We start from the raw sequence: 25,948 nt of genomic DNA on the forward strand, positions 1-25,948 counted from the left end.
ATAGTTGGTCTTACACTCATTTGATTGGTAAAACAAGGTTCAGCAGGACCAAGGCGTCCGCCTGAGATTACGCAGGTAGCCAGCGGCTGAGTGTGTCTTCAGATCCCAGTTAGTTTGACTCTACAGTCCTTGATCTTTGTTGTATCGTTAGCTTCAAAGAAAATTTCAGAACATCAAGAGGCAGAAGAGCCAAACAATTCTGAAGCAAAATTCAGATGGTACCCACACTGCCTCCTGCCCTTTGCCCAAAGGTGGGGCTTTACAGGTACAAGCAGGGACTTCCCTGGTGGCGCAGTGGTTAAGAATCCGCCTGCCAATGCAGGGGACACGGGTTCGAGCCCTGGCCCAGGAAGATCCCACATGCCGCGGAGCAACTAAGCCCATGCGCCACAACTACTGAGCCAGCACTCTAGAGCCTGTGAGCCACAACTACTGAGCCTGCGAGCCACAACTACTGAAGCCCGTGTGCCTAGAGCCCGTGCTCCACAACAAGAGAAGCCACTGCAACGAGAAGAAGAGTAGCCCTGGCTCGCAGCAACTAGAGAAAGCCCGCGCACAGCAGCGAAGACCCAACGCAGCCAAAAATAAATTTAAAAAATAAATTTATTAAAAAAAGAAAAACAAGTACAGGCAGTTGGGGGACCCAAGCTGGAGCGGCTCTCCAGTGATTTGGGGGACAGATGACACATGGGGTGGCCATGCCTGGGAGGCAAGTTGTCTGCATGCTCAAGGGCCCTCTTTTAAAACTGGGAGCAAGTTCTGATAGTTTCACTTTCTCTGGGCCCATCAGCACTGTTATCTCACTCAGAACATTGAGGGGGCGGATTTCTCCCTACTTGCTAATAGAAATGTAGCAAGCAAGCCAGCATCATGCCTAAAATAGAATGGTTTTTTGAAAACAGAGTTTTGCAGATACCACGTCCTCCTCCTTTCATGCATTATGTGGTCTAGCATCTGGACCTTGGCTCCCTGACTAAATGATTCAATAAATATTTGCAAAATGAGTGAATGGTGTCATACATATATGTCACATAATCACAAAGTATCTGCTCAAAGGACGCATTGGAAAAGGCAAAAGAATCTTTTGCCATCAGTTGCCTAACAGCTGAAATGCTAAAAGCAGTAAGACAGTTTTCACCTATGTCACACCCCCTCCGAGGCCTTGTTTCAATGCCTCTTCTTTTAGGGAAGGTAGCTGTGTCTCTGGCCTGTCAGAGTGCAGTATGAAGCGTGAACCTGCTGAGTCTTACATCTGTCTGTACTCTGATGATGTTGGAGGGAAGGCTGTTTTCTCATAGGATGAGGGGGGAATGGGGGCTGGGCACACCAGAGGAGAGATGATAAATGGAAGAGCCAAAGTAACTGAGGAAAATTAAAATAAATTTAACTCGGGCTCAGCTAGGAGAAATGGCAAGGGAGAAAGCAAGATGGTAGAAAAAGAAAACGGAGAGGAATCTGACAACGAATTAACAGAGGGCAAAGCAAAGAAAGGGAAATTTGATCTGGTAAAGGATAGACTGTGTCAGTAAAAGGAGTGTGAGGTTTTCTCAGGGTATATGCCCAGTAGTGGGATTGCTGGCTCATATGGTAGTTCTGTTTGTAGTTTTTTAAGGAACCTCCATACTGTTCTCCATAGTGGCTGTACCAATTCACATTCCCACCAGCAGTGCAAGAGGGTTCCCTTTTCTCCACACCCTCTCTAGCATTTATTGTTTCTAGATTTTTTGATGATGGCCATTCTGACTGGTGTGAGATGATATCTCATTGTAGTTTTGATTGGCATTTCTCTAATGATTAATGATGTTGAGCATTCTTTCATGTGTTTGTTGGCAATCTGTATATCTTCTTTGGAGAAATGTCTATTTAGGTCTTCTGCCCATTTTTGGATTGGGTTGTTTGTTTTTTTGTTATTGAGCTGCATGAGCTGCTTATAAATTTTGAAGATTAATCCTTTGTCAGTTGCTTCATTTGCAAATATTTTCTCCCATTCTGAGGGTTGTCTTTTGGTCTTGTTTATGGTTTCCTTTGCTGTGCAAAGCTTTGGAAACAACCTAAGTGTCCATCATCGGATGAATGGATAAAGAAGTTGTGGCACATATATACAATGGAATATTACTCAGCCATAAAAAGAAACGAAATTGAGCTATTTGTAATGAGGTGGATGGACCTAGAGTCTGCCATACAGGGTGAAGTAAGTCAGAAAGAGAAAGACAAATACCATATGCTAACACATATATAAGGAATTTAAGAAAAAAAAATGTCATGAAGAACCTAGGGGTAAGACAGGAATAAAGACACAGACCTACTAGAGAATGGACTTGAGGATATGGGGAGGGGGAAGGGTAAGCTGTGACAAAGCGAGAGAGTGGCATGGACATATATACCCTACAAAACGTAAAGTAGATAGCTAGTGGGAAGCAGCCGCATAGCACAGGGAGATCAGCTTGGTGCTTTGTGACCACCTAGAGGGGTGGGATAGGGAGGGTGGGAGGGAGGGAGACGCAAGAGGGAAGAGATATGGGAACATATGTATAACTGATTCACTTTGTTATAAAGCAGAAACTAACACACCATTGTAAAGCAATTATACTCCAATAAAGATGTAAAAAAAAAAAAAAAAGAGTGTGAGGGGCCGGACAGAAGATCGAGTTACGCACTGCTGCCCGGTGTGATTGAGACATTTGGTGTTTGCCCTTCCCTTGGCTGACATGCCAACAGGATAAGAGAGCCTCGCGAGAGGTAGTCTTGACATCTTCACGTCAATGTCTATCAGCCTGTGTCAGCTGGAGGTGACATTTGTCGTAGAAGGGATGGTTATTTGACTTAACTGTTTGCAGATAACTGAGACCCTGCCTTCAACAAATAGCCCGGCAGGCGTCACACCTGATAGAGGGAGCTTGGATGTCTGGGCTACACACATTCTCAACACCGTGACTAAAAAGGGTGATATCGAAAAATCGCACTCCAAGCATGTTACCCTTAATTAGTGTGTATTCGAGTACCTACTGCTGTAGCTAGCTCTGTGTTGGATGCTGTGGAGGATATAAAAGGTATTTGATGAAAAGCCAATGATTCTGACACAAGCTCTCACTTCTCTTCAAGCCTCCTACACTGTCTTTTCCCCTTTGCCACCATTCCACCCTAGCTGATGAGCCTTCCCACAGGAATGGAGAAAACAGAAGTAATCAGGAAAGTCCTCATGTTAAATCTACTAAATCTAACTCTGGACCTCACCCCTCCCACCTCTCAAAGATCTCACCCCCTTCTCTCTCCTCCATAATTTTCTCCTTCTCAGCTACATTGTTCCCATTATCTCAGAAATATTCCCTAGTGTCTCCCATTTTATAATCATGCCCTTTTGTCTCCCAGTCTCCTTCCAGCCCCCGCCCATTTCTCCTTTCCTCATCACAACAGATGGTCTTGACCTTTGGTCATTGCTGTCTCCACAAGAGGCCTTCCATTCTCTTCTCCAGCTCCATCCATTAGGGATCCTTGCATCATCACTGCATCCACGAAAAGACCTCCCTCGCCATCTTGTCAGTTTCAGTAGTCACTTCTCAGTTTTTGGACCTTTCAGCAGCACGGCTGACCTGCCCCTTGTTGACACAGTTGCCTTTTGATTTCTCTCAAAACACGCTCCACTAGCTTTCCTCTTACCTCACTAGGCCTGTCTTCTCAATCACTCCCCCCACCCCCTCACCGGTACGCGGGCCTCTCACTGTTGTGGCCTCTCCCGTGGCCTCCAGACGTGCAGGCTCAGCGGCCATGGCTCATGGGCCCAGCCGCTCTGCGGCATGTGGGATCTTCCCGGACCGGGGCACGAACCCGTGTCCCCTGCATCGACAGGCGGACTCCCAACCACTGCGCCACCAGGGAAGCCCCACAATCACTTTTGCTGGCTCTTCTTCCTTTGTGTAACGTCTTCACGTTGGATGGACCCAGGCTCAAGCCTTAGCACTGGTCTCTTCTTGGTCTTCAATCCCTGTCTAGGTGATTCCATCCTGTCCTGTCGCCTAAAGAGTTAGAGCATTACTCCAGTGGTTCAGATGGAAATTATGATGGCAGTGGAAATGGAGAGAACGGAACAGATGTTTGCAGATGACTCCGACATTTGTTACTACAGCCCTGTGCTCCTGGATTATATATACATCTAGCCACCTCCTTAGACTCTCCACTTGGATGTCTAAGAGAAGTCTCAAATCTAACACGTCGAAAATAATAATTCTCTTCCTGCCACATCCATCCTGAACTCTTTTCTAGTCAACCCTATCTCGGGAAATGGTACCACCCAGTTATTCCGGGCTAAAACCCAGGAATAATCCTCCATCCCTGTCTCTCACTATCCACACCCAATCCATCTACAAATCCTATAGACTCTTCCTCCAAAACAGGGGTTGATGCAATTTAACTATGAAGAGGCAGATAGTCAGTGGGTTTTGCAGGGCCTGTGGTCTCCATTACAACTATTCTACAAGGCCCTTGTAGCAGGAAATCCGCAGCAGACAGTAAGTAAATGAATGGGCGTGGCTGAGTTCCAATAACATTTCATTGACAAAAGCAGTCAGAGGGCCAGTTTTGGCCCACGGACAATAGTTTGCTGACCCCAGATCCAAAATATATCCCTGTCCTTCTCCATCTCCACTGTCACTAGCCGAGTCCAGGTCATCAGCTTCTCATCTGAGCCACTCGGATTACCTTTTTTTTCCTTTTAGTTTTTTTTGTTTTTGGCCATCCCACATGGCACGCAGGATCTTAGTTCCCAGACCAGTGATCGAACCCGCGCCCCCCGCAGTGAAAGCATGAGTCTTAACCACTGGACTGCTGGAGAAGTCCTTCAGATTACCTTCTAATTCCTCCTGATTCTACTCCTGTCCCGTTAGTGACTCTCCTCACTCTAAAAGCAGGCTGAATCTTTCAAAAGTATAAATCAGGCCTTGTGTGTCGCCTGCTTTAAACCTCCAGTGTCTTCCCAGCCCTCTGGGTCAGGTTCCAACTCCTATCAACGATCTTCAAGACCCTGCATGACCTGGCCCCATGCCATCCCGCCCCTCTCTTGCTCTATTCCAGCCTCACTGGCCTTCTTTCTGTTTCATAAACAAGGCTTGGTTCACTCTTTTCTAAGGCCTTTGCTCTGACCGTTTCTTTTACCAGATCTTCACATGGCGGTTGCCTCCTCTGAGAAGCCTGCCTGGGCCACCCCAATCTAACTCAGGAAATGTTAACATTTATAAAGCGCTCACTATATGTCAGCCAGTGTTATAAACTCTGAATATGAATTACCTTATTAGGTTCTCACAAAAAGCCCTCTGAACTAGATCCTGTTCTTATCTCCATTTTATTGAAGAGGAAATTGGGGCCAAGAGAGATTGTATAATTTGCCCCAAATGATTGAGGGAGTAGCAGAGCTGAGATATAAACCAGGCTGTCTGGCTCTGGGGTCCATGACCTTAGGCACCTAAGTAAAGACAGGCTCTTTACTGTCTATGTATTTTTATCATAGCATTTGTCACTGTGTTGTGATTACATGTTCATTTATTTGTGCTTTTGTTTGTTGAGTGTCTCCCCTACAACAAAAAGCAGAGATCTCGTCTGTCTTTTATCTCATCAAATTCCCAGCTTCTAGAACAGTGTCTGACACACAGTAGACATTCAATACTTGCTGAGTGCATGAACAGTAATTTAACTTTGTAGCAAAGTAATTTATTGATATGCTGACAAATCTGTAATATTCAAAGTACACCTTACCTTAGAATTCCTGTGAAGGAAAGGAATAGATTCATTACTCTAATTTCAGCAATGTTGAATTAATTCATAATCTGATCAGCCCTCCCCTCTCCCCCAAAATACGTGAATTCTTTGGAATTTTTTAAAAATAAATTTATTTATTTTTGGCTGCATTGGGTCTTCAGTGCTGCACGCGGGCTTTTTCTCTAGTTGCGGCGAGCGGGGGCTACTCTTCGTTGCGGTGCGCAGGCTTCCCATTGCGAGGCTTCTTGTTGCGGAGCACGGGCTCTAGGCGCGCGGGCTCAGTAGTTGTGGCGCACGGACTTAGTTGCTCTGCGGCATGTGGGATCTTCCCGGAGCAGGGCTTGAACCCGTGTCCCCGGCATTGGCAGGCGGATTCTTAACCACTGCGCCACCAGGGAAGCCCCTCTTTGGGTTTTTGAATGTTACTTATGGAATTAGAATAGACTCCTGTCCATTTAACCTTCTTATTCCCTTATCCTGTTGCTTCCGGGCTATGTGTGAGTGTGTTCATACACGTTGATACTCCAGGACAGCAAACCTGAGGGTCAGGATAAGTTCAAGGGAAGGTGGTCCCTTCCAGTGTGGCTGAATGTTTTCACCTTAAGGACAGATCTATAAGAGAAGTTGTTTTATTACAGTAATCCTGCCCTTGCCTTACCTAGAGAAGTACTGTGGCCAGGCACCCGTAGCTGCCTCCGGAGAATATTCAGCTGTAATGATGACGGTTTGGTGGGGTATTTCCCTCTTGGATACAGCATAACTGGAGAAGTAGCTTGGGAGGAAGCAGTTTTCAAGTGTACCTTTCCTAGGGATGAGCCACTGTGAGGATCACGTCCCATCCTGGGATTCACACAACCTAAAATTATAGATGTCAACTAAGGAGGTCTTAGAACATTGAGCGTTCAAAGACTCCAACTGGGGAAATCAGATCCCTGAGGAAACTGCAGGGTTTTAGGAGGAGGTATGCTTGCAGGAAGCTCTATTTCTACTGGGACGTGAAGTTTGTTTGTTTTTGTTGTATTTGAAGTTGTGCCAGGTAAATCAGAAACAACCTGCTTGGCCCAAGGTTGGATGATAAAAGACTCTGAATCCTCAGGCTCCAGAAAGTTTGCAGTTTGGGTACTTGCAAATAGAGTTTGGGGGAAAATGCCACCAGTTGACTAGAATGTATTGAATTGCCTGGGCTTTTTTTTTTTTTTTTGCCGTACGCAGGCCTCTCACTGTCGTGGCCTCTCCTGTTGCGGAGCACAGGCTCCGGACGCGCAGGCTCAGCGGCCATGGCTCACGGGCCCAGCCGCTCTGCAGCATGTGGGATCCTCCCGGACCGGGGCACGAACCCGCGTCCCCTGCATCGGCAGGCGGACTCCCAACCACTGCGCCACCAGGGAAGCCCGTAGCCTGGCCTTTTTGATATGCTTTTGGTATAGGTGGCGGTTGTGGAAGCGTGCACTACTTGACCTTGGAATTTGAAAAATCGTGCTGATGAGTTTTCATCTTGCAAAGGGAGATCATAAAGTTGCATTCTGCATCGGCCATGCCCAAAGCAGCATCTTCGGATGTTGACCACCTGGAATCCTGTGTGAGCGGGTGTTGCTCTAATCCTTCATCCCCTCTGCAGCTCCCAAGCTGTCCGGTGGTTATATTCTGAAAATCCAGTTTTTCTTCTCGGAATTTAGAGAGTGCTTTTAACGTTGCAAGGCCCCGAGGGCCTCTCAGTTATGCCTGTACCTTGGTGGAAGTTTAACGAGCCTGCTCCAGCTATTCCAGTAGACGGTGGGCAGCCTTGAGAGTGCTGGGATCCCGGGAAGGGGGCTGTCTCAGGAGGGGCCGCATCCTGATTCTCCATCCCTCACGCCATCCGTTCTGCGCCCCTCTCTGGAGGCTGCCCTCTCTGCACTACCTCCTTTGGCCCTCTTACCTTCTGGCTCTGGTTGAATTCAGCCACGGGAGTGTTCCCGACCAGGGCTCTTGGCCTCCTTAATCGATAGAAGTTGATCAGAGGCCAGACAAGAAATTCAGGCAAGGCTTTATTGGGGTCCCTGCTGCAGCAGCGGAGAGTGAAAACAGGTAACAGGTTCCCCTGCTCACTCGCCCTTTGAGCTGGTTCCTTATATGGGGTGAGGGTGGGGTATATCCAGAGTTCGGGCCGGAGGGGTGGCTTGGGGGTTTTGCCCACCCCCTTGGTGGTGCTGTGTGCAGGCGGCCTGCACAGTACCCTGTTTTTGCTCCCGACACCCTGTTTTTGCTCCCAGCCCCTCAGAAGTGTCAGTTGTGGTTTTGGTCTTTTTGTATCTTGTTGTTCATAATTTGCCCCAACTGCTCATGAGCGCAGTTATTTTTAGTCCCTTACAGTTTCTTTGTATTTTGTTGCTTGAGGAGATGTGTGTTCGGGGGCAAGCAGTGAAGCAAAGGGCCCCAGGTCCCAGCCTGTCTCAAGCAGTGCAGCAAAGGGCCCCAGGCCCCAGGCCCCAGGTCCCAGGCTGTCTCAGGAGGAGAGCAAAGGGCCCCAGGCCCCAGGCCCCAGGTCCCAGGCTGTCTCAGGAGGAGAGCAAAGGGCCCCAGGCCCCAGGCCCCAGGTCCCAGGCTGTCTCAGGAGGAGAGCAAAGGGCCCCAGGCCCCAGGCCCCAGGTCCCAGGCTGTCTCAGGAGGAGAGCAAAGGGCCCCAGGTCCCAGGCCCCAGGCCCCAGGTCCCAGGCTGTCTCAGGAGGAGAGCAAAGGGCCCCAGGCCCCAGGCCCCGGGCCCCAGGTCCCAGGCTGTCTCAGGAGGAGAGCAAAGGGCCCCAGGCCCCAGGCCCCAGGTCCCAGGCTGTCTCAGGAGGAGAGCAAAGGGCCCCAGGTCCCAGGCCCCAGGCCCCAGGTCCCAGGCTGTCTCAGGAGGAGAGCAAAGGGCCCCAGGCCCCAGGCCCCAGGCCCCAGGTCCCAGGCTGTCTCAGGAGGAGAGCAAAGGGCCCCAGGTCCCAGGCTGTCTCAGGAGGAGAGCAAAGGGCCCCAGGCCCCAGGCCCCAGGCCCCAGGTCCCAGGCTGTCTCAGGAGGAGAGCAAAGGGCCCCAGGCCCCAGGCCCCAGGTCCCAGGCTGTCTCAGGAGGAGAGCAAAGGGCCCCAGGCCCCAGGCCCCAGGTCCCAGGCTGTCTCAGGAGGAGAGCAAAGGGCCCCAGGCCCCAGGCCCCAGGTCCCAGGCTGTCTCAGGAGGAGAGCAAAGGGCCCCAGGCCCCAGGCCCCAGGTCCCAGGCTGTCTCAGGAGGAGAGCAAAGGGCCCCAGGCCCCAGGCCCCAGGTCCCAGGCTGTCTCAGGAGGAGAGCAAAGGGCCCCAGGCCCCAGGCCCCAGGTCCCAGGCTGTCTCAGGAGGAGAGCAAAGGGCCCCAGGCCCCAGGCCCCAGGTCCCAGGCTGTCTCAGGAGGAGAGCAAAGGGATGCACTGCGATTCTGGCCGATTTACTTTACAGGCACAGCTCCCGTCGGGTCTTCCTTCCTCGTGGCTTCTGCTCTCACTCGGCTGGTGAAGTCTTCCTTCCTCACCTGGTCTCCGGGCCCCTCATCCATCTCTTGCTGATTCCCTGACACCCCCCCACCCCTCTGTACGTAGCTCCTTCATTACATTCATTTTAGTTAAACCCCTCTGAGTGCGCCATCTGTTTCCAGCTGGACCCGTGAGCGATACAGATGGTTATAGACCCGGACTAGCGGCGTGATCCTCTCCCTCTGTTTAGCACCAGGCCCCAGGCCAAACCACGTTTTCACCCTGGAGGAAGAACAAAGAACTCAGCTATTTAGAACATGCCGTGAACCCTAAGTTTCTAGAACACTTGGACAATATGAGGCTCTGTTTACGGAGGTGAGACGTTATATCCCTGGTCCATTCGGGCAGAGACCGACGTTTAGTTAGGCTTAGCCGAGGAGGAAAGCCCTCTAGCCAGAAAGGAACACTCTGTGTAGATAGAAATCGTGTAGCACCTTATCGGCAGACACATAATGCATTTACTTTTCTGCACCGGACTTGCTTTCACCTTGCATCACGTGGTCGGTTGGTTAGTGCCAGCTGAGCTTTCCTGATGGCAGGATGAGAAGCCATGGTTTAATATTAGCCAATTTGGAAAATCCTTGGTGGTTTCATAGCCCAAAAGTTCCTGGTCTTCTCTTGCTGCGATTCAAGGTGAGGGGAATTTCATGTTTACTGGACACCCCTGTGTACCTGGTGATGTGATAAATTATTTAAAATATTTTATTTCAGGTAGTCTTTACACCACTCTGGGAGGTAGGTGGTGTGATCCCTATTTTGCAGACAGGGAGGCAGGGGTTTGGGAATGTCAGGCCCAGGCTCCAGGTCACACCTCCCATAGGTGGAAGTGCAGTGATGTGGTTAAGAAATCAGGTTCTGGGCAAGTGATGTAAGTACTCTATGCCTCCGTTTCCTCATCGATCGAATGGGGGTAACAGCTGGACCTACTTCATAGAGCTCTTGTGGTAACTGAATGCAATGATGAATATAAAGTGCTTAGAACAGGACTCAGTGCATCCAAAAGTCAGCTAATTTTCTTTTCTGATTTTAACAGTCTAATGCATAGTTAAGATTCTGTTTTAAGCACCTGGAAATTTTTGTTATGTTTTGATTTTGAGTGAAAGAAGTGATCAGAAGGTGATAAAAAGTCATTTTCTTTGACCTGATTTTAAAACTCTTGCTATTTCTCTGTCATCGGTTTTGCTGTCAGCAAAGCTGACATGTCTTTATGACATTTTTAGAGCATCTCTTTCATCATCTGCTTTACAATGACTTAGTCATGCTATTTAAATCAGGTTACAAAATCTGGAAGAAATCAGATGAGGCCGTTAAAAACTGTCTGCGAACAAAATGGGACTCACTGGTGGTTGTTTGTTTTTTCTTCTGCTACTGGACAAGTGATGGCTAAGACATCTAGAAAATGTTTTGTACACTCTTTTGGGGGCTGGGAGCTTTAAGACAAATTGTAAAATTCTAAAGGTTACAGTTCCGTGTTTTAGGAAACCTGGGGAGTGTGGGTTACGTCACCTAGGACTCTGGCCCATTTTCCTGAATCTCTAGAGTCTTTTCCGGAAGTAGGTGGGAAACGAGATGAGTCTGCATAGCTGGCCTCTTGAACAAAGTTCACCCTGAGTCCCTTAATTGAGAGTGTGATTTCACGTGAAGGTAGTTTATAAAACAGTACCCTTGCAAAAATAAATAAAGTCACTAAAAAACTGTTTGCTTTCTGCTTTCTAGTATATAGAATCAATTATAACAGCAAAGATCGAGGTAAATTTATCTGACAGGAAACACATGCAATTACCAAGGCTGGTACAGCTTATTTGAAAACACAAGCAGTATTAGCTATTTTGTCTAAATACTGGACGCTCAGGAATGACAAATTAGCAAAAATAACCACATTCAAGATATCACGAGAATAGTAAAAATATCTGGCTTCTGTGCACACCTATGCTCGGCATATTAAAACCATCCATCGTGGCACATAATTAAAACTGTTTTTGCCGTTGGGGCTGCTGAAAGCTTTTTCTGGATGTCCCAGGTTTCCTCATATGCGTAGAGCATGGAAGGAATTTCTTTATCTCCACCACCTTCAGAAAGGGGGAGCCAGGAACAATGCTGGGACCTCTCAAAGGAACAGAAAAGGGGGCGAATTGCACGTGAGAGCGTGTGTGAAGAGTCTTCAGTCTCCTTTGATGATTTATCTACTGTTTGTCAAAACCTGCTGTTGTTTACGGTGAGTGACAGCTGGGGAGTGATGGATAGATCAACTATGGAAGACGAGTGAAGGATAATTTAGGAAAAAGGCACTGCTCACTAGACGATCTTCACCACGTTCTAAACGTCAACACCACACATTCCGCACTCTGTTCTTCCCTAGTGAGATGGTTCCCAGGCTGCTGGAAACTCGAACAGAGACGACTCCTGGGGAAAAAGCTTTCAGATCATTTGGGTAGTTGAATCGTCTGCCCTTACTTTCTTTTTTGTAAATTTTTATTGGAGCGTAGTTGCTTTACGACGTTGTGTTCATTTCTGCTGTGCAGCCTACTCGGGATCAGATAGGGTGAGCTCGGTGGCCCTGTGGGGCTGCGCTGGCTGGTTTCCTCCTCCAGACAGGAAACCAGTCCTCGTTAGCAGGTGGTTCTAACTGGGAACCTTGTCCTCCCACTCAAACACGTATTAAACTGCTTCTGTCTGAGGCCGCGCAGTGATGGAAAGGATGGAGAGACGGGGAAGAAGAATGAACGAGGCCTGGCTTTGGACCATCCACCTGCAGGAGTACATGCCTCTCTGCTGTTCCCTTCAAAATCCGTTCCCAGCCTCATTTAAAAAAAAAATATTTATTTAGGGCTTCCCTGGTGGCGCAGCGGTTAAGAATCCGCCTGCCAACGCAGGGGCACGGGTTCGAGCCCTGGTCCGGGAAGATCCCACATGCCGCGGAGCAACTAAGCCCGTGCGCCACAACTACTGAGCCTGCGCTCTAGAGCCCGTGAGCCACAACTACTGAGCCCGCGTGCCTAGAGCCTGTGCTCCGCAACAAGAGAAGCCACCGCAGTGAGAAGCCCGCACACTGCAACGAAGAGTAGCCCCCGCTCGCCGCAACTAGAGAAAGCCTGTGCGCAGCAACGAAGACCCAATGCAGCCAAAAATAATAAATTAAATTAAATTTTTAAAATATTGATTTATTTATTTGGCTGCGCTGGGTCTTAGTTGTGGCACGTATGCGGGATCTAGTTCCCTGACCAGGGATCGAACCTGGGCCCCTTGCACTGGGAGCTCAGAGTCTTAACCACTGGACCACCAGGGAAGTCCCCCAGCCTCATTTTCTGAAAATGAAGTGTCCCTCTCTATTTAAAGGTGGGCAGGTGGAATGCTCAAAAGGAGAAATCATTTCAAAAATTTCAAATTTTAAATGTAAATATTAGAGAACACTATTTGGAAAGATGGACAGAGGAAATAAAGGAAACGAACTCTGATAGGCTAAGTTTTAAGAAATATGCCCCTGTCTTGACTGCACAAGACCTGGACCCTTACTGACCTTGACACCCTTTAAGAATGGAGCTGCTTGGGGGCTTCCCTGGTGGCACAGTGGTTGGGAGTCCGCCTGCCGATGCAGGGGACGCGGGTTCGTGCCCCGGTCTGAGAAGATTCCACATGCCGCGGAGCGGCTGGGCCCGTGAGCCATGGCTGCTGGGCCCGCGCGTCTGGAGCCTGTGCTCCGGGGCGGGAGAGGCCACAACAGTGAGCGGCCCACGTACCGCAAAAAAAAAAAAAAAAAAAAAAAAGAATGGAGCTGCTACTTCCGTGCCTTGCTTTGGTTCTTCTCTAGCAATTAGGATTTACTTTATCAGTCCCGGAGGCTGTAAGGAAGCCCTTGAGATCCCAGACCCTCTAAATACCCATCTCCATGTTGGCCCAACAGCCCAGAACCCTGTTGCCGATGGCAAACCAGATTTTGGGTCTGCTCGGCTGTTCTAGAGCTGTTCTGTTCAAGATTGAGGAGGAATGGGTTTCCTTGGTTGCAGAGATAGCCCCCAGCAACACGCCGTGTGGCTGAGGATGCGACGGGTGCCACCTTCCAGTCCTCAAGCCCTTGGAGCTGGGAACAAGCAGAGGGGGTCGCGTGAAGGTGCAGGAGAGAAGGACAGTGAAACAGCTGTGGTCTGCCGCTTCCCGGAACGAGCCTGCGATAAACAGGGCCCACCCACCTGGGCGAGCTATTTAGGGGACTGTTTTATTTTATTTTGTCTACTGATGAATCATTTATTCGAACAAGACAAAAACGGCTCCACATTGTTTCCTTTTATACAGAAATTGGAACATTTCAAATATATTACCTTTTCTCTTTTTCAACAGATCTTATTTGAGTCGGGTCCCAGGAACTTCTTTTCATTCTAGGATTCACGTTTTAGTAACACACATGCACCCATTACAGCCAAAACAGCACACTTGAATTTCGGATAGTCATTCATTATTATGGTGACAGTACCAACATACGGTAAAAGCCCTCTGGCTCTCCCCACCACGTCCTTCTTTTCGAGCCAGTTCTCGCCTTCTGTGTATGAACCTCTATCATCAACTTTAATATTATCTCCTTTAGTCAGAAATTCGATGTCTCCATTATCTTTCATGAACTTTGATTACTCTGTGTACTGTTGGAATGTAGGAGACTATTTTAATCTGCAAAAAAGCGTTTAAGTGGAAGCCAAAGTGAGTCTTCATCCAGTCTGAGCCTTTGCTCCACAAGTGTCTAGACTCCCAAGTTGACAGTGCAACTGGGACTAAGCTAACTTTAGGTAATCTTGAGCATGAACCCTGGAGACTCCTGTTCATCAAAAAAGGCTGTAAGAAGACATTCTTCCCCATCACATACTGGCTGGTACTTAAAATGCACGAGACGAGCTGACGTAGGCATCCCGAGCCATGGAAATGGACTGGGGTGGGAGCGGCGGATGAAGGGAGGACTTCTTTTATCTTGAAGACACTCTTTTGTGGAAGTGTGTTCACAGCTGAGAAGGAGAACTGTGATTCATTTTCTCGGTGGCCGAGCATCTCAGCTTCCCCCAAAATGTTCAACCTAAGATTTGCATTAGGAAGCGTGGCGGCAGGTGGGGAAGGCCTATGAAAACACTGTCCTTGATGAGAATCAATTTAAAATTATTTGGAGTGACTTTTCTGCAAAGAAGTTTTCTTGTTTTATACAAAATTATTGCTGTGAGCAGGACCTTCGCTTTAGGTTGGTTGACTGGTGAGGATGATAACCCTTTTGCCAACCCTGGTTTTTTTTTTTATTTTTTTAAATTTTGAGGTGTTATTGCGGGGACAGCTGGCTGGGGCTAGGTGTGCAGTGTGTGACCTGGCACGGAATCCTCCAGGTGAAAAATTACTGCAGGCACAATGTCCCTCTCCCCTACCAGAAAAAAAATGACTCAAGGGCTTCCCTGGTGGCGCAGTGGTTGAGAGCCCGCCTGCCGATGCAGGGGACGCGGGTTCGTGCCCTGATCCGGGAGGATCCCACATGCCACGGAGCGGCTGGGCCCGTGAGCCATGGCTGCTGAGCCTGTGTGTCCGGAGCCTGTGCTCCGCAACGGGAGAGGCCACAACAGTGAGAGGCCCGCGTACCGCAAAAAAAAAAAAAAAAAAAAAAGACTCAGTATCCTTAGACTTCAAATGAGCTAGTCAGATTCTAGTTCTCTTCCTCAGTTGAAAGCCTTGGAGAATCTCTGCATTGGAGGTCTTGCCCAAAAGATACAGAAGGTGCGTTGTGTGTGCATGTGAGTGTGTGTTACACGTCCGCATGCATGTCATGTGCACACGTGTGAATGTGTCCTTCACGTGTATGTGCATCTCATGTGTGTGCATGCGCTCCGTTGCGTCACCCGTGTGTGTCTGAGCGCACCCAGTGCAGCGAAGGTACCAGTTGAGCTGAACTTGAGAGCCTTGGAAGACAGTCCATTTCTCCGGAGTAGTGGGATTCTGGTTAATGTTAAGAAAACAGCTAAGGCTTTGTTTTGTTATTTGAGAAGCATTTGGGGTTCTTGTTAAAAAACAGTGTCCATGAGAAAAAATATCGGCTCTCTCAGGAATGACTATGTTGCCTGGCCTGGAGGATGAGGGGTCTCAGAGGAACTGATTCCCAACCATCGGCCAGGTTGGGGGCGCAGGACGCACCGTCCAGGAGGGCATTGCTGCTCCTTTGTGGTATCTGCTGCGACTACACGTAGTCCTGCTACTGGCGGCTCTTCTTCTCTTGAGACTAGCAATCTTCTCTCAGGGGCCCCGTACTGGCTACCTAGTAATCTTTTCTTTGTAAGGACCTGGGACCCCTGTGTCTTCTGTGTCCAGGCTACAATAGCCTTATTTGGTAGCTCACAGCACACCCTTCTTTCTCTCTTCGGGGACTGCCACTGCCAAGGGACCTTCTCTACTGCTTAAGGGATTGGAGGTCCCATCACTGAATAACTGGAGTCGGTACAGCCCTGGGAAGATGTTTCAGATTTCTTTTTAAGTGGGCCTTGCCTCCCATTCCTCGACGGGCTTTTCGAAAAGGATGGGGCAATTGTACCTCTAACCAGTACATTCCTTTTCTGCTTCCAGTCCTTGTAGGATCAGGGTCACAAATAAGCCCCCTCTCTGGACCAGACACATATCCTGGCAAAGAGGTCTTTTCCTCCCCCGGGTCTGGCCCTTCAATGATGCCAGGAAAGGAGAGAAATGAAAAAAATAAAGCTTCTCCTTCGTGAAAACTCCCTCTCTGCCCACCTGGACCTGAGCCTCTGTGTCATCAGCTTTCTCATGCTGAACACCTTTGTCCTACGGGAGCAGATGTTCATGGAGCCCAGCGATCAAGCTACAGCGTTTCATTTAATGATATTATACTCACTTTCAATCTTAGGAGAATCGATCATGTTTTCTATTTAACTTGGTTAAGTCTTGGTTAATATTTAGCTCTGTTTTGAAGCCTAGTCCAGATATCTACAACCTGACACATCTAAACGAGGAAACTAGGTACCCAGCCTGTGTTCAGTCACTGCCGAGTTAAAGGAAAGGGTGGGCAGTCACTGCAGTTGGCGGTGGGAGTGGCAGGTGTGAAAGCTTGGCCTTGAGCTGTTATTCTTAGCTCTGATGGTCTGCCGACTTGGGTAACTGCTATAAAAGCTTTCTAGCTGTAAGCAGAATACAGTCCCTGGTGCCTACTTTCTAGAAGAGCTGCTAGGGAAAAAAAAAAAATTAGAGGCTCTGCCTATGAGAATGAAAGTTGTCTTGCTTCTAACATATTAGACGCAGAACAACTACTTAGGTGAAGGTTTGCTTTGCTAGAACGTTTGATAGGAAATTTGGTGTTTTTGAATCTGGCAAAAAATATGGATTAGAAAAGTGGCTGATTATAAGTTATTACTTATAAGCCCAAATGCGTGGTCCGCTAAATATTGTGATTTTTTTTGTGGTGATGCATGTTTCAGAAACACTCATCAGACCTTCTGCCTCATATAAGGAACCTTTTGAAGGTTCTCTTCTACCTTTCTTCAACAAGGCCAAAGTTCGTTTCTGTCTTTCATTGTAACTTGATGGTCTTGATTGGACAGCCACGTCTGGGGCTGATTATGAACATCTACCTCGACAACCACCTACTTGCTGCCTTTGTCAGTGACCAGGCTGTACGCTTTTCCAGCACAAGGCTCCTATTTAGGGCAGCTGGGGCCGAAAGCTTCAATACCTGTATTCTGTCTTGGAGGAGAGGATGAGTTTGTGTAAGCAGACTCCAGCTCACTGCCAGCTCTGAATTCCCAGCCACCAGCCTCCGTCTTCTTCTCTGCCTACCATTTATGAGAGATAAATAAGTTTATGCAAAAACAAAAAGAGGTACAATTATAAGATGACACTGTAGGGAAAGTTGTTACACAAAAATGCATGCAATAAACTATTATATATAGGAGGGATAAACAACAAGGTCCTACTGTATAGCACAGAGAACTTATTCAATATCCTATGATAGGATAGACCTAGAGTCTGTCATACAGAGTGAAGTAAGTCAGAAAGAGACAGACAAATACCGTATGCTAACACATATATATGGAATTTAAGAAAAAGAAATGTCATGAAGAACCTAGGGGTAAGACAGGAATAAAGACACAGACCTACTAGAGAACGGACTTGAGGATATGGGGAGGGGGAAGGGTGAGCTGTGACAAAGCGAGAGAGAGGCATGGACATATATACACTACCAAATGTAAGGTAGATAGCTAGTGGGAAGCAGCCGCGTAGCACAGGGAGATCAGCTCGGTGCTTTGTGACCGCCTGGAGGGGTTGGATAGGGAGGGTGGGAGGGAGGGAGACACAACAGGAAAGAGATATGGGAACATATGTATAGGTATAACTGATTCACTTTGTTATAAAGCAGAAACTAACACACCATTGTAAAGCAATTATACCCCAATAAAGATGTTAAAAAATATATATATATATCCTATGACAAACCATCATGGAAAAGAATATAAAAAATATATATAACTGAATCACTTTGCTGTATAGCAGAAATTAATGACTTTGTAAATTAACTATATTTCAATTAAAAAAATTTTTAAATGCACGCAGCAGAATCACACATGATTACTCAGGATCAGCTACGAGTTCAACTCAGAACTGCCCAGCAGTCACAGCTAATGGAGTGCGACTCCTTCTCCTTCTCTTCTCTTCTTCATAAAAACAAGCAAAAGAAAGAAGTGCAGCGTCCTTCTATCCTTCAGTGTCCTTGTCCTCGTGTCCTCTTAGACTGTCCCAAGCTATGGCATGAACCTCACCAAAGTTCCAACCCCATGTCCAATATTACTCAGCTCTCTGTGTTAACTGAAACACAAGCTAACATCATATTCCACACAGGCCCCAATGTCCTATCATCTCTCCTGATACCTTTCTCACTACATCCGCTTAGGTTTAAACCGCTCTTCACCACCCATGAGAATGGAAGGTAAGTAGTAGCTTGCATAACCCAAATGCTCAGATATCCTAAAATCAATGGAGTACATCACTTTTTACTCTCTCCTGGCATCCAGCCGATCTGTCTTCATAATTACATGTTGAGTGGAGGCTAGGATTATTCTTGGTCCCTTGGAATCACTTCTCTAAGTAAACGTCAGCGTTTATGCAAAGACCCAGGAACATCACATATTACGATAATGGTAAAGTTGGGTTTAAAGCATTTCATTGCAGATCTTTGCTTGTTGTTATGAAAGAGGAGAAGGGAGGAGGAGGGGGCGTCACTGTCCATTAGTTGCGGCTGCTAAGAGGTCCTGAGCTGACCTTGCAGCTGACCTTTCCTTTGGTAACCTTGTGGGATTTTACGGAATGCATTTTTTTTTTTTTTGCATGTGGCATCTTAGTTCCCTGACCAGGGATTGAACCTACGCCGCCTGCAGTGGAAGCGCAGAGTCTTAACCACTGGTCTGCCAGGGAAGTCCCTATGGCATGCGTTTTGTGTAACAACTTTCCAGATAGTCTCATCTTACAATTGTACCTCTTTACTTTTGCTTGGATTTATCTATCATTATTTATTGAACATATCTTCTGGGCCACGGTGCTTTTGGGAATGAGGTGGCATGAGTTACATAGGCAGATAGAAGAAAAGCAGCACCGTAACCACAGGTGGAGCTCTTAGTCATTCTAACTGTCAGGCAGCCCTTGCCTAGGGAGCCAGAAGAGGCAAGCTCACTCCTAAATATGGTATAATTGATACGTGAGACACTGAGAGTGAGGCTTTCATACAAACCTAGAGACGATGGCATCCTTGCAAACACCCGAGCGTGTCCTTCTTTGTACTCTGGAAATTGTGATCAGCCAATGAAATGGGCATCGTCTCTTTTCTTATTGCTTGTATACAAGCCCAGCTACAATTTCAGGGACAGAAAAACGTCACTGATGGTGTGAAGCGCCTGTCTGTAACAGTGCTTGAGGAGTAGCCCAGGGAATCCGTGGATTAAAGGTCGATGTTTAGTGTGTCTGTTGTGGGTGATACTTTTACTTTCTTTTTTTTTTTTTTTTCCAAAAACGTACGGCCATGTGAACATACTGCCAAAGCAAGAGAGACCCCTGAAGCTTAAACTTTATTGGCTTCAGGGTAAGTCCATTCCTGCGGGTACCATATTGAAATAAATGTCCACCTATACTATGCACATTTGAACTTTCTACTTGTGTACATGAACTCAGGAAACGTAGGTCATGACTATACAGGGACTAGATAGGAACAGGCATGTATAAGTGTAAGACCACAAGAGTACAGATTGGGCTTTAAACACACAGACACACAGAGAGGGTTTTCTGTTTTTGTGGAACTTCAGCGCCTCCAAAGATCACCTCTCCAGACTCTGCATTGTCTGCCTGCATTGAAATGTTCACTTTAAGGGGGAGGTAATCAGCTTAATACATTGTCATTCACTCAGACAAGCCGGACTCAAACACCATTCTCTGAAGAGGACTCATGCTGAGCACTTCCATATTCTAGAAGCCAGGTGATGGGGGAGGGAGGGAAGGGGGTGGGGTGCGGAGCACACAGCCGGTCGCAGAGCTTGGCGCTTGATTGATTGATTTTTCAGGCAGTTCAGATACTGGTCTGGAGGTCTCCATTGAGGAGGGTCCTCTGGGTCTCCGTGGTCTCATTCAGCCGAGATTTGTCCTGCTTACTGTCACTTCGTTCCCCGTCGTCTGTGCCGCTCACCTTGACCAAGCAGAGGACATTCTGGAAGCTCTTCTTGAAGTTGTCAGACAAGAAGGCGTACAGGATAGGGTTGGCACAGCTGTTAGCATAGGTGAGGGCCACCACAAAGTCAAACATGCCCTTAAGGGCTGGGGTGGGACTGATGGCCACGGACACCGAAGAGACATTGAAGATGTAGAAGGGGAGCCAGCAGAAAATGAAGACGGCCACCACGATGGACACCATCCGGGTGACCTTCTTCTCAGACTTTTTCCTCTTGGAGGAACCCACTCGGATTCCAGAGGACTTCACTTTGATGATAATGAACAGGTAGCAAAGACAGATGATGGTGAGGGGCACCAGGAACCCCAAGATGAAGGCGTAGATGATGAAGCCTGTGTACCACGCCCCGGATTCGCCTGGCCAGTTGATGGTGCAGCTGCTCCTCCCCCATTGGTTGCTCCGAAGGCCAGCATATATCATGATAGGCAAGATGACCAGCAGAGAGACCCCCCACACAGCCACGTTGATCATCTTGGCTGTCCGGGGTCTCCTCCACTTGGCCGACTTGATGGGGTGGACCACAGCCAGGTATCGGTCAATGCTCATGACTGTCAAGCAGAAGATGCTGGTGAACTGATTGATGCCATCCACAGTCATGACGACCCGGCAGATGGCCTTGCCAAAGGGCCAGTGGACCAGAGCCACCTGCATGGCCAGGAAGGGCAGACCCAGCATGAAGAGTTCGTCTGCGATGGCCAGGTTGAGGATGTAAACGTTGGTGATGGTCTTCATCTTGGCATAGCGGAGGATGACATAAATGACAAGCGTGTTGCCACACAACCCAATGATGCAGACCACAAAATATATGAAGGTGAGGACTGCATTGCTGGTCAGGTCATAGTATGGCTCTGTTTGGTTGGAAATGTTGGCTGTAGCCACGGAGCCACTGAGGTCGAATGGAGAGGAAAGCCAAGGTTGGGTCCCATTGAGTAGTTCGTATGCCAGATCCATGGCTGCCTGACAGCTTAGGCTAGTTCCCACCAGCCAGAGACCTGACTCTCACCTTCACGGGTCCTGGAGGCAAAGGATCCACTGTGACATCTGCAAGGAAAAAGAGAAAATTGATTCATCAGTCAGAGGCCACTTAAGTTCTCACCAGCTTTCCGTGTTTCTGGTTTGCCTTGTCAGATGCTCTTCAATTGGAAAGTGTGTTACCTTTCACATCAACGTGAGCCTACCAGCCCATTCTTATCAGCGTGCAGGCTTTTTGAGTTGTTTGTCCACTGGGGGGAAAGGGTTTGAGTCAAGTCATCAGAGTTTATCTTGTCACCTTGGATGCACACATGGGAGTTGGCGGTGGCTGCAACACAGCGATTCCTAAGAAGCTAACTGGTCCGGACCTCTCCAAGCTCTGTAAAAAGGCAGAGCTTGGAGAGGTCTGACCTCAGAGGAGTCTGACGCCGGCATTCCTGGCCTTTTCCCCTTGAGGAAATCTGTGTTGGCTTGTCGACTGCTTTGGGGTCTTTCCATTCTGAAAAATCCCATCGTGGAAAAATCCCAGACTTCAGAGGTGAAAAAAACCTAGGGTCCACCCATGGAGCCCACGTGACCCCGCGCCAGGCACTTAACCGCTCTGACTCTCATCTGTTACAGTGGAGGTGTCATGAAGGTCAAGTGATGCGGTGGAGGTGAAAATGCCCAGCACTGTGCTGGCTTCATCATCAGAACTCTAAAAAATTTTATCTTTTCTCCCTTTTTCATCTACCATTTTACTTATTTCTAAGTTATTGAAAGCTGCCTACACGAGGAACCAATTTATAGTCTTAAATATTAAAAATAAAGATCTGGCTTGCTTTTATTTTTCAAATGTATGCTGTAGTTGATTTTTGTTTCTTCCGTTTTTGTTTCTCGTTACTCCGTGCTTGACCTCCTCATGCCTCGGAGAGTCCTTGCCCAAGTCCCTCGGCAGGATGCTCATCTTTTCACACCCCAGAGAATTTGCCTGTGATCCCCTGATTACGCATAGAAACAGGAACCGGTGTGAGGGAGGAAGGCTCGTTCACAGAAGTGAGTTCCAAACACAGATGTCGCTCGTTCACATCCGCTGTCCCCTTGACCTTGCCAACCATCCTATGAGGTGGGGATAATTATCCCATTTTCCTCAGATGAGGAAACTGAGGCTTAGAGAGTTTAGGGAACTTGTTCCCATTCCCTTGTACATCATTGGTGGAGCTGGGATTTGAACACAGGACACCCAGGTCTTCTGCACTTTTCGCAGCATCACAGTTGCTGCTCAGTGGACTGGAAAACTAGTGGCTGATAACCGGGCTTTGGTTTGAAGCAGCTGACTCCTGTTTTACCTCCATGCCGAGAAAGTGATTATAACACTGTTGGCTTGGCCTAAGATATAGAACAATAGCTCATCACATAATTAAATGATTTATCTACGGTCATTCAGAAAACATCACTGGGGGGCTTCTTTGTTCTGGATACCAGGGGTACAGGAGTGAACAAGATATGGAGGTGACAACTTAGGAGGGGAGACAGGAAGGATGCCAACTCTTACAGGGTGTGAGTTGCATGGAGATATGAACAAAGGATCTAAGAATGCCTTTCTCTGCTGGGGGATTCAGAGGAGGCTTCACGTGAGGAATGTTTGAGTTGGGTCTTGAATACATGAAGCCAGGAGGGCAGGTAAGAGGTCATTCTGGGAAGAGGGAGGCTGGAAAAGGGGTGATGTGCTGAGCTCATAGCGGGAATAGTTCATTTGGTGGACACATTTCCTCTGAGCAGGGCGCTTTTCCTGGTGCCTGAGTGAAGACTGGAGATAGCTCCTTTCTGCTTGGAGAGACTGCTGATGAGTTATAGGGGACTTAGCCAGCAACGAATGCCTCAGGATGCTTGCCCACCTCTGCCTCCGGTTCATTCTGCACCGCCAGGCGCATTGCTCATCCTTTCTGTGCTGATTTCCCCACTACACAACTGCCTGTAGAGTGGGGTCTGGGCTTTGTGACTGATCTTCCTGCAGGGTGCTTTGGGGACCCCGGATTCAATGTCTGCACTGGCTGAAAAGCATAAACTGGCAGCTGTTAAAAACAGAAGCTGTGAAGAAACCATCTTTGGCATCCCTGAGTTAACATAGGTTGTTTCCAATATCATTTCTATCTGTTTCGCTAGTTACTTAAATTCTTCTGACCCAGAATCTTATTTAAGGCGCCTGCATTGGAGTATACATTCATCACTAGCATTTCCAGGGTCCCATCTATGTGATGTGCAAGGTCACACTCCTATGTCTGGGTAAAACTGAAGACCTCTGGGCTGCAGAAGCCCTGTGTAGAGCTCTGGGGATAGGGGTGATGATGCAGGCAGGTGAGGGTGGGTTGGTTGAATGCTGACCTCCAGCCCTGACTTTGCCTTTTCCGCTAGAGTCTCACACAATGGGATGGAATTGCATGGGGTCATTTTTGAGAGAGGTAGCAACAGACAGAGTTCAGAGCTTGGTGAAGGTGGCAGAGATGGTAAGCTGGGGAACCAGTCCGGAGTGAGAAGCCTCCTCCAAAGAAGAAATGAGTTTGAATCACAGTGAATCTTACTGCATCAACAGCGAAGTCAGCTGCCTAAGGTCTCTGAGTGACTTTGCTTCATTTGTGTCTCATTGGAAGTGGAGTCCAATGCCAGGCATCATTCGTTGCTGGATTGTGGTTAAATGCACCAGGAAGTTTGGTTTTTCTGCTTTTTTTTTCCCAGCCTAAGAATTGTTAGATCCTGGACATGCCTGGTTGTTGGTTTCCTCTGAGACTGACTCCAGCTCTTCTGGAGAGGAGGGTGAGAATGGTCTAGAGCATCCCCTCCCCTCCCAGAGGGGCTGTGGTTCCCAGCCTAAGAATGTTGGGATGGGGACCACGCATCCGGGGTGGTTCTAAATCCTGCTCAGCTTCAGTTTTTCCCTTCTCCCCAGCATCTTTCCCTCCATTCAGGCCCCACCCCACTTCCCTCGGGCCTCCTAAACCCCAGTGGGTCACCGGGCGGCTGAAGCGTGAGCCCCACAGGTGGGGGGAGACTCAGTAGCCAGGTGCCGGCCACCGAGGTGCTGGTGCGCCTAGGAAAAGCCGAGGCAGCGCTGGCTGAAGGGCAGTGGGGAGAGGTGAGACTCCGGCCCGCCCAGCTGGCTCTCCAGGCGGGCACAGAAAATCCTCCTCTGCGCCATCCACCTCGCTGGCCATCAGACCCAAGGGTTTCGTGAAGGATTCCCTTCTATTTCCAGGAGGAGGAGATTAAAGATTGTCCTGCCAGCACCCTTGTCTCTGAAGGCAGAGAGAGGCCGGGGCATCAGGCACAGCTGGGAGCGGGCGACAGCCGCTTGGGGATTTGGCCGGTGGCTCGCGGGCGCAGGCCAGTCAGAGATTCGGTCTTTCCACACCTAGGCATCCTGTTCTCTCCGCCCGGGCGCTGGGGAGCAGACCCTGCACCGCTCGGGATCCGTGTCCCAGGCCCGGCGAGAAAGAACAAGGGAGGAACCCCTTTCCTGCTCCGTCGCTTCCCACTCACAGGCTCGGATCCCGGGTGCGCGTCCGCAGGAGCCCCGGCGGTGTCCCCCGCCCCGGCCTCGCTCTCCTCGCGTCCCGGCTCTTTTGCGGGCGAATGGGAGAGGAACTGTCGCCGTCGAAGCTGTCACCTGGACACTCGGCTGGGGGACCAGGACCGCACAAGGGCGCACGCCACGCACACCAGCATGCAGCTGTGCGGACACGTCCGTTCCAGCACACACGACCCACGGCGCCTCACTCACGCCGGGACACCCGCTGTCGTTCATTCCCACCAAAATCACCCCCAAAAACACGAGGGTGGAGAACCACGCACCGGGACCTACAGTCGGGCACACCGACGCGCGCACCCCCATGCAGCGCAGACGCACCCAGGTGCCCAAGTGCTTGTCTGTCAGTCTGTCTGTCTCTCTCTTTCTCTCACTCTCATACACACACACACACACACACACACACACACACACACACACAGCTCACCTTTGCTTTTCCGCTGCAATCCGCCAACTCGGTTCGCCGGCACCCAGCGGCCGTCCCCAACCCAGCCGGGTGCGCAGCCGCTTGGCCGGCGCTCGGCGTCCAGAGCTGCCCGCTCCGCTCGCGAGTCGCACCGCCGAGAGCTCGCTGGGCCCACAGATCCCGGGCGCCGAGCCGCGGACTGAGGCTCCGGGCGCGAGTGACGGACCGCGCGCGCGGGTGGCTGCGCCGCCTGCACTGGCAGTGCCGAGCGCGGGCCCCTCGGCTCATTTCCCCACGCCCCCCCATTACGTCACGGCAGCTCGCTCCGCCCTCCCGGTCCTGTGGGCGGACAGGGTTGAGCCGCACCGAGAATCCTGCGGGGGGCTCCGGGCGGAGGTCGTGGGCGCCCGGGGTAGAAGGGGACGCGCGTGCGGGGCGCGAAGGGTCGAGCGATTTCGGCCTCCCCAAGACCGGTGGCAGGGACACGCGCTGTCTTCCGTCCGCTTTCACAGAGTCTGTTCTATTTCACCCAGCCTATTCCAGGCAGCTGGAGTGGCGCCCGGCGACCCAGACTCGCTCCGCGACCTCTGCCATCTCTGCATTCAGACAAGTTTGCAAAGCAGTGGGTCATCCCCGGGCGCAGGGCCAGGGGATGGAGCGGGAGAAAACGGGTCCGGGGAAGGCCCTTCTCCATGTGGTGACCAACGCCCCTCCGCACAGGGTGTGAGCCCGCACTCGGGTTCCAAAATTCGGGTGCGGGAGCAGTCAGAGGCCCAGCAAGGGAGCGTCTCATCCCAGCCCTCCCAGCTTTCCACAGCTTGGTGATGCAGTGGCCGTGCAGCCCGTCCCCTACCTTAACCTTGACCGTGGGCACCTGCTGGTCAGACTCGGCACAGCCCCTCCTCTTCCCTGCTGTGAGGGAGCAAATGCATACAAACGTGCATGAAGTAGGTGCTGTGTCCCGTACAGGTAGAGCTATTTATTTTTTGACTGTGATGATTCAGCTTCTGTT

At 49.4% G+C, this 25,948-nt stretch overlaps 2 protein-coding genes across 5 annotated transcripts in view; one reads left to right on the top strand and one right to left on the bottom strand.

Annotated features, from left to right (window-relative positions):
• SLC39A11 (solute carrier family 39 member 11) overlaps positions 1 to 25,948 on the top strand; it is a 414,544-nt gene that overhangs the window by 3,068 nt on the left and 385,528 nt on the right. The window lies entirely within an intron of this gene.
• SSTR2 (somatostatin receptor 2) lies at positions 9,340 to 25,763 on the bottom strand. Of its 2 annotated transcripts, XR_012328849.1 has the most exons (4): positions 24,958 to 25,763; positions 19,010 to 21,037; positions 16,961 to 17,060; positions 9,340 to 9,486 (listed from the first exon to the last, which is right to left on the bottom strand). XR_012328849.1 is itself a non-coding variant. In XM_004312821.4 (2 exons), the coding sequence occupies exon 2, from the start codon at positions 20,945 to 20,947 to the stop codon at positions 19,838 to 19,840; it is 1,110 nt and encodes a 369-aa protein (XP_004312869.1). In that variant the 5' UTR covers positions 20,948 to 21,037; positions 24,958 to 25,763; the 3' UTR covers positions 18,200 to 19,837. The 2 variants fall into 2 exon arrangements, 1 of the variants encoding a protein (XP_004312869.1); XM_004312821.4 differs by lacking the exons at positions 9,340 to 9,486; positions 16,961 to 17,060 and having other exon boundaries at positions 18,200 to 21,037.

This window comes from Tursiops truncatus, chromosome 20 (assembly GCF_011762595.2).
Source record: "Tursiops truncatus isolate mTurTru1 chromosome 20, mTurTru1.mat.Y, whole genome shotgun sequence".
In the NCBI taxonomy this organism is placed as follows: domain Eukaryota; kingdom Metazoa; phylum Chordata; class Mammalia; order Artiodactyla; family Delphinidae; genus Tursiops; species Tursiops truncatus.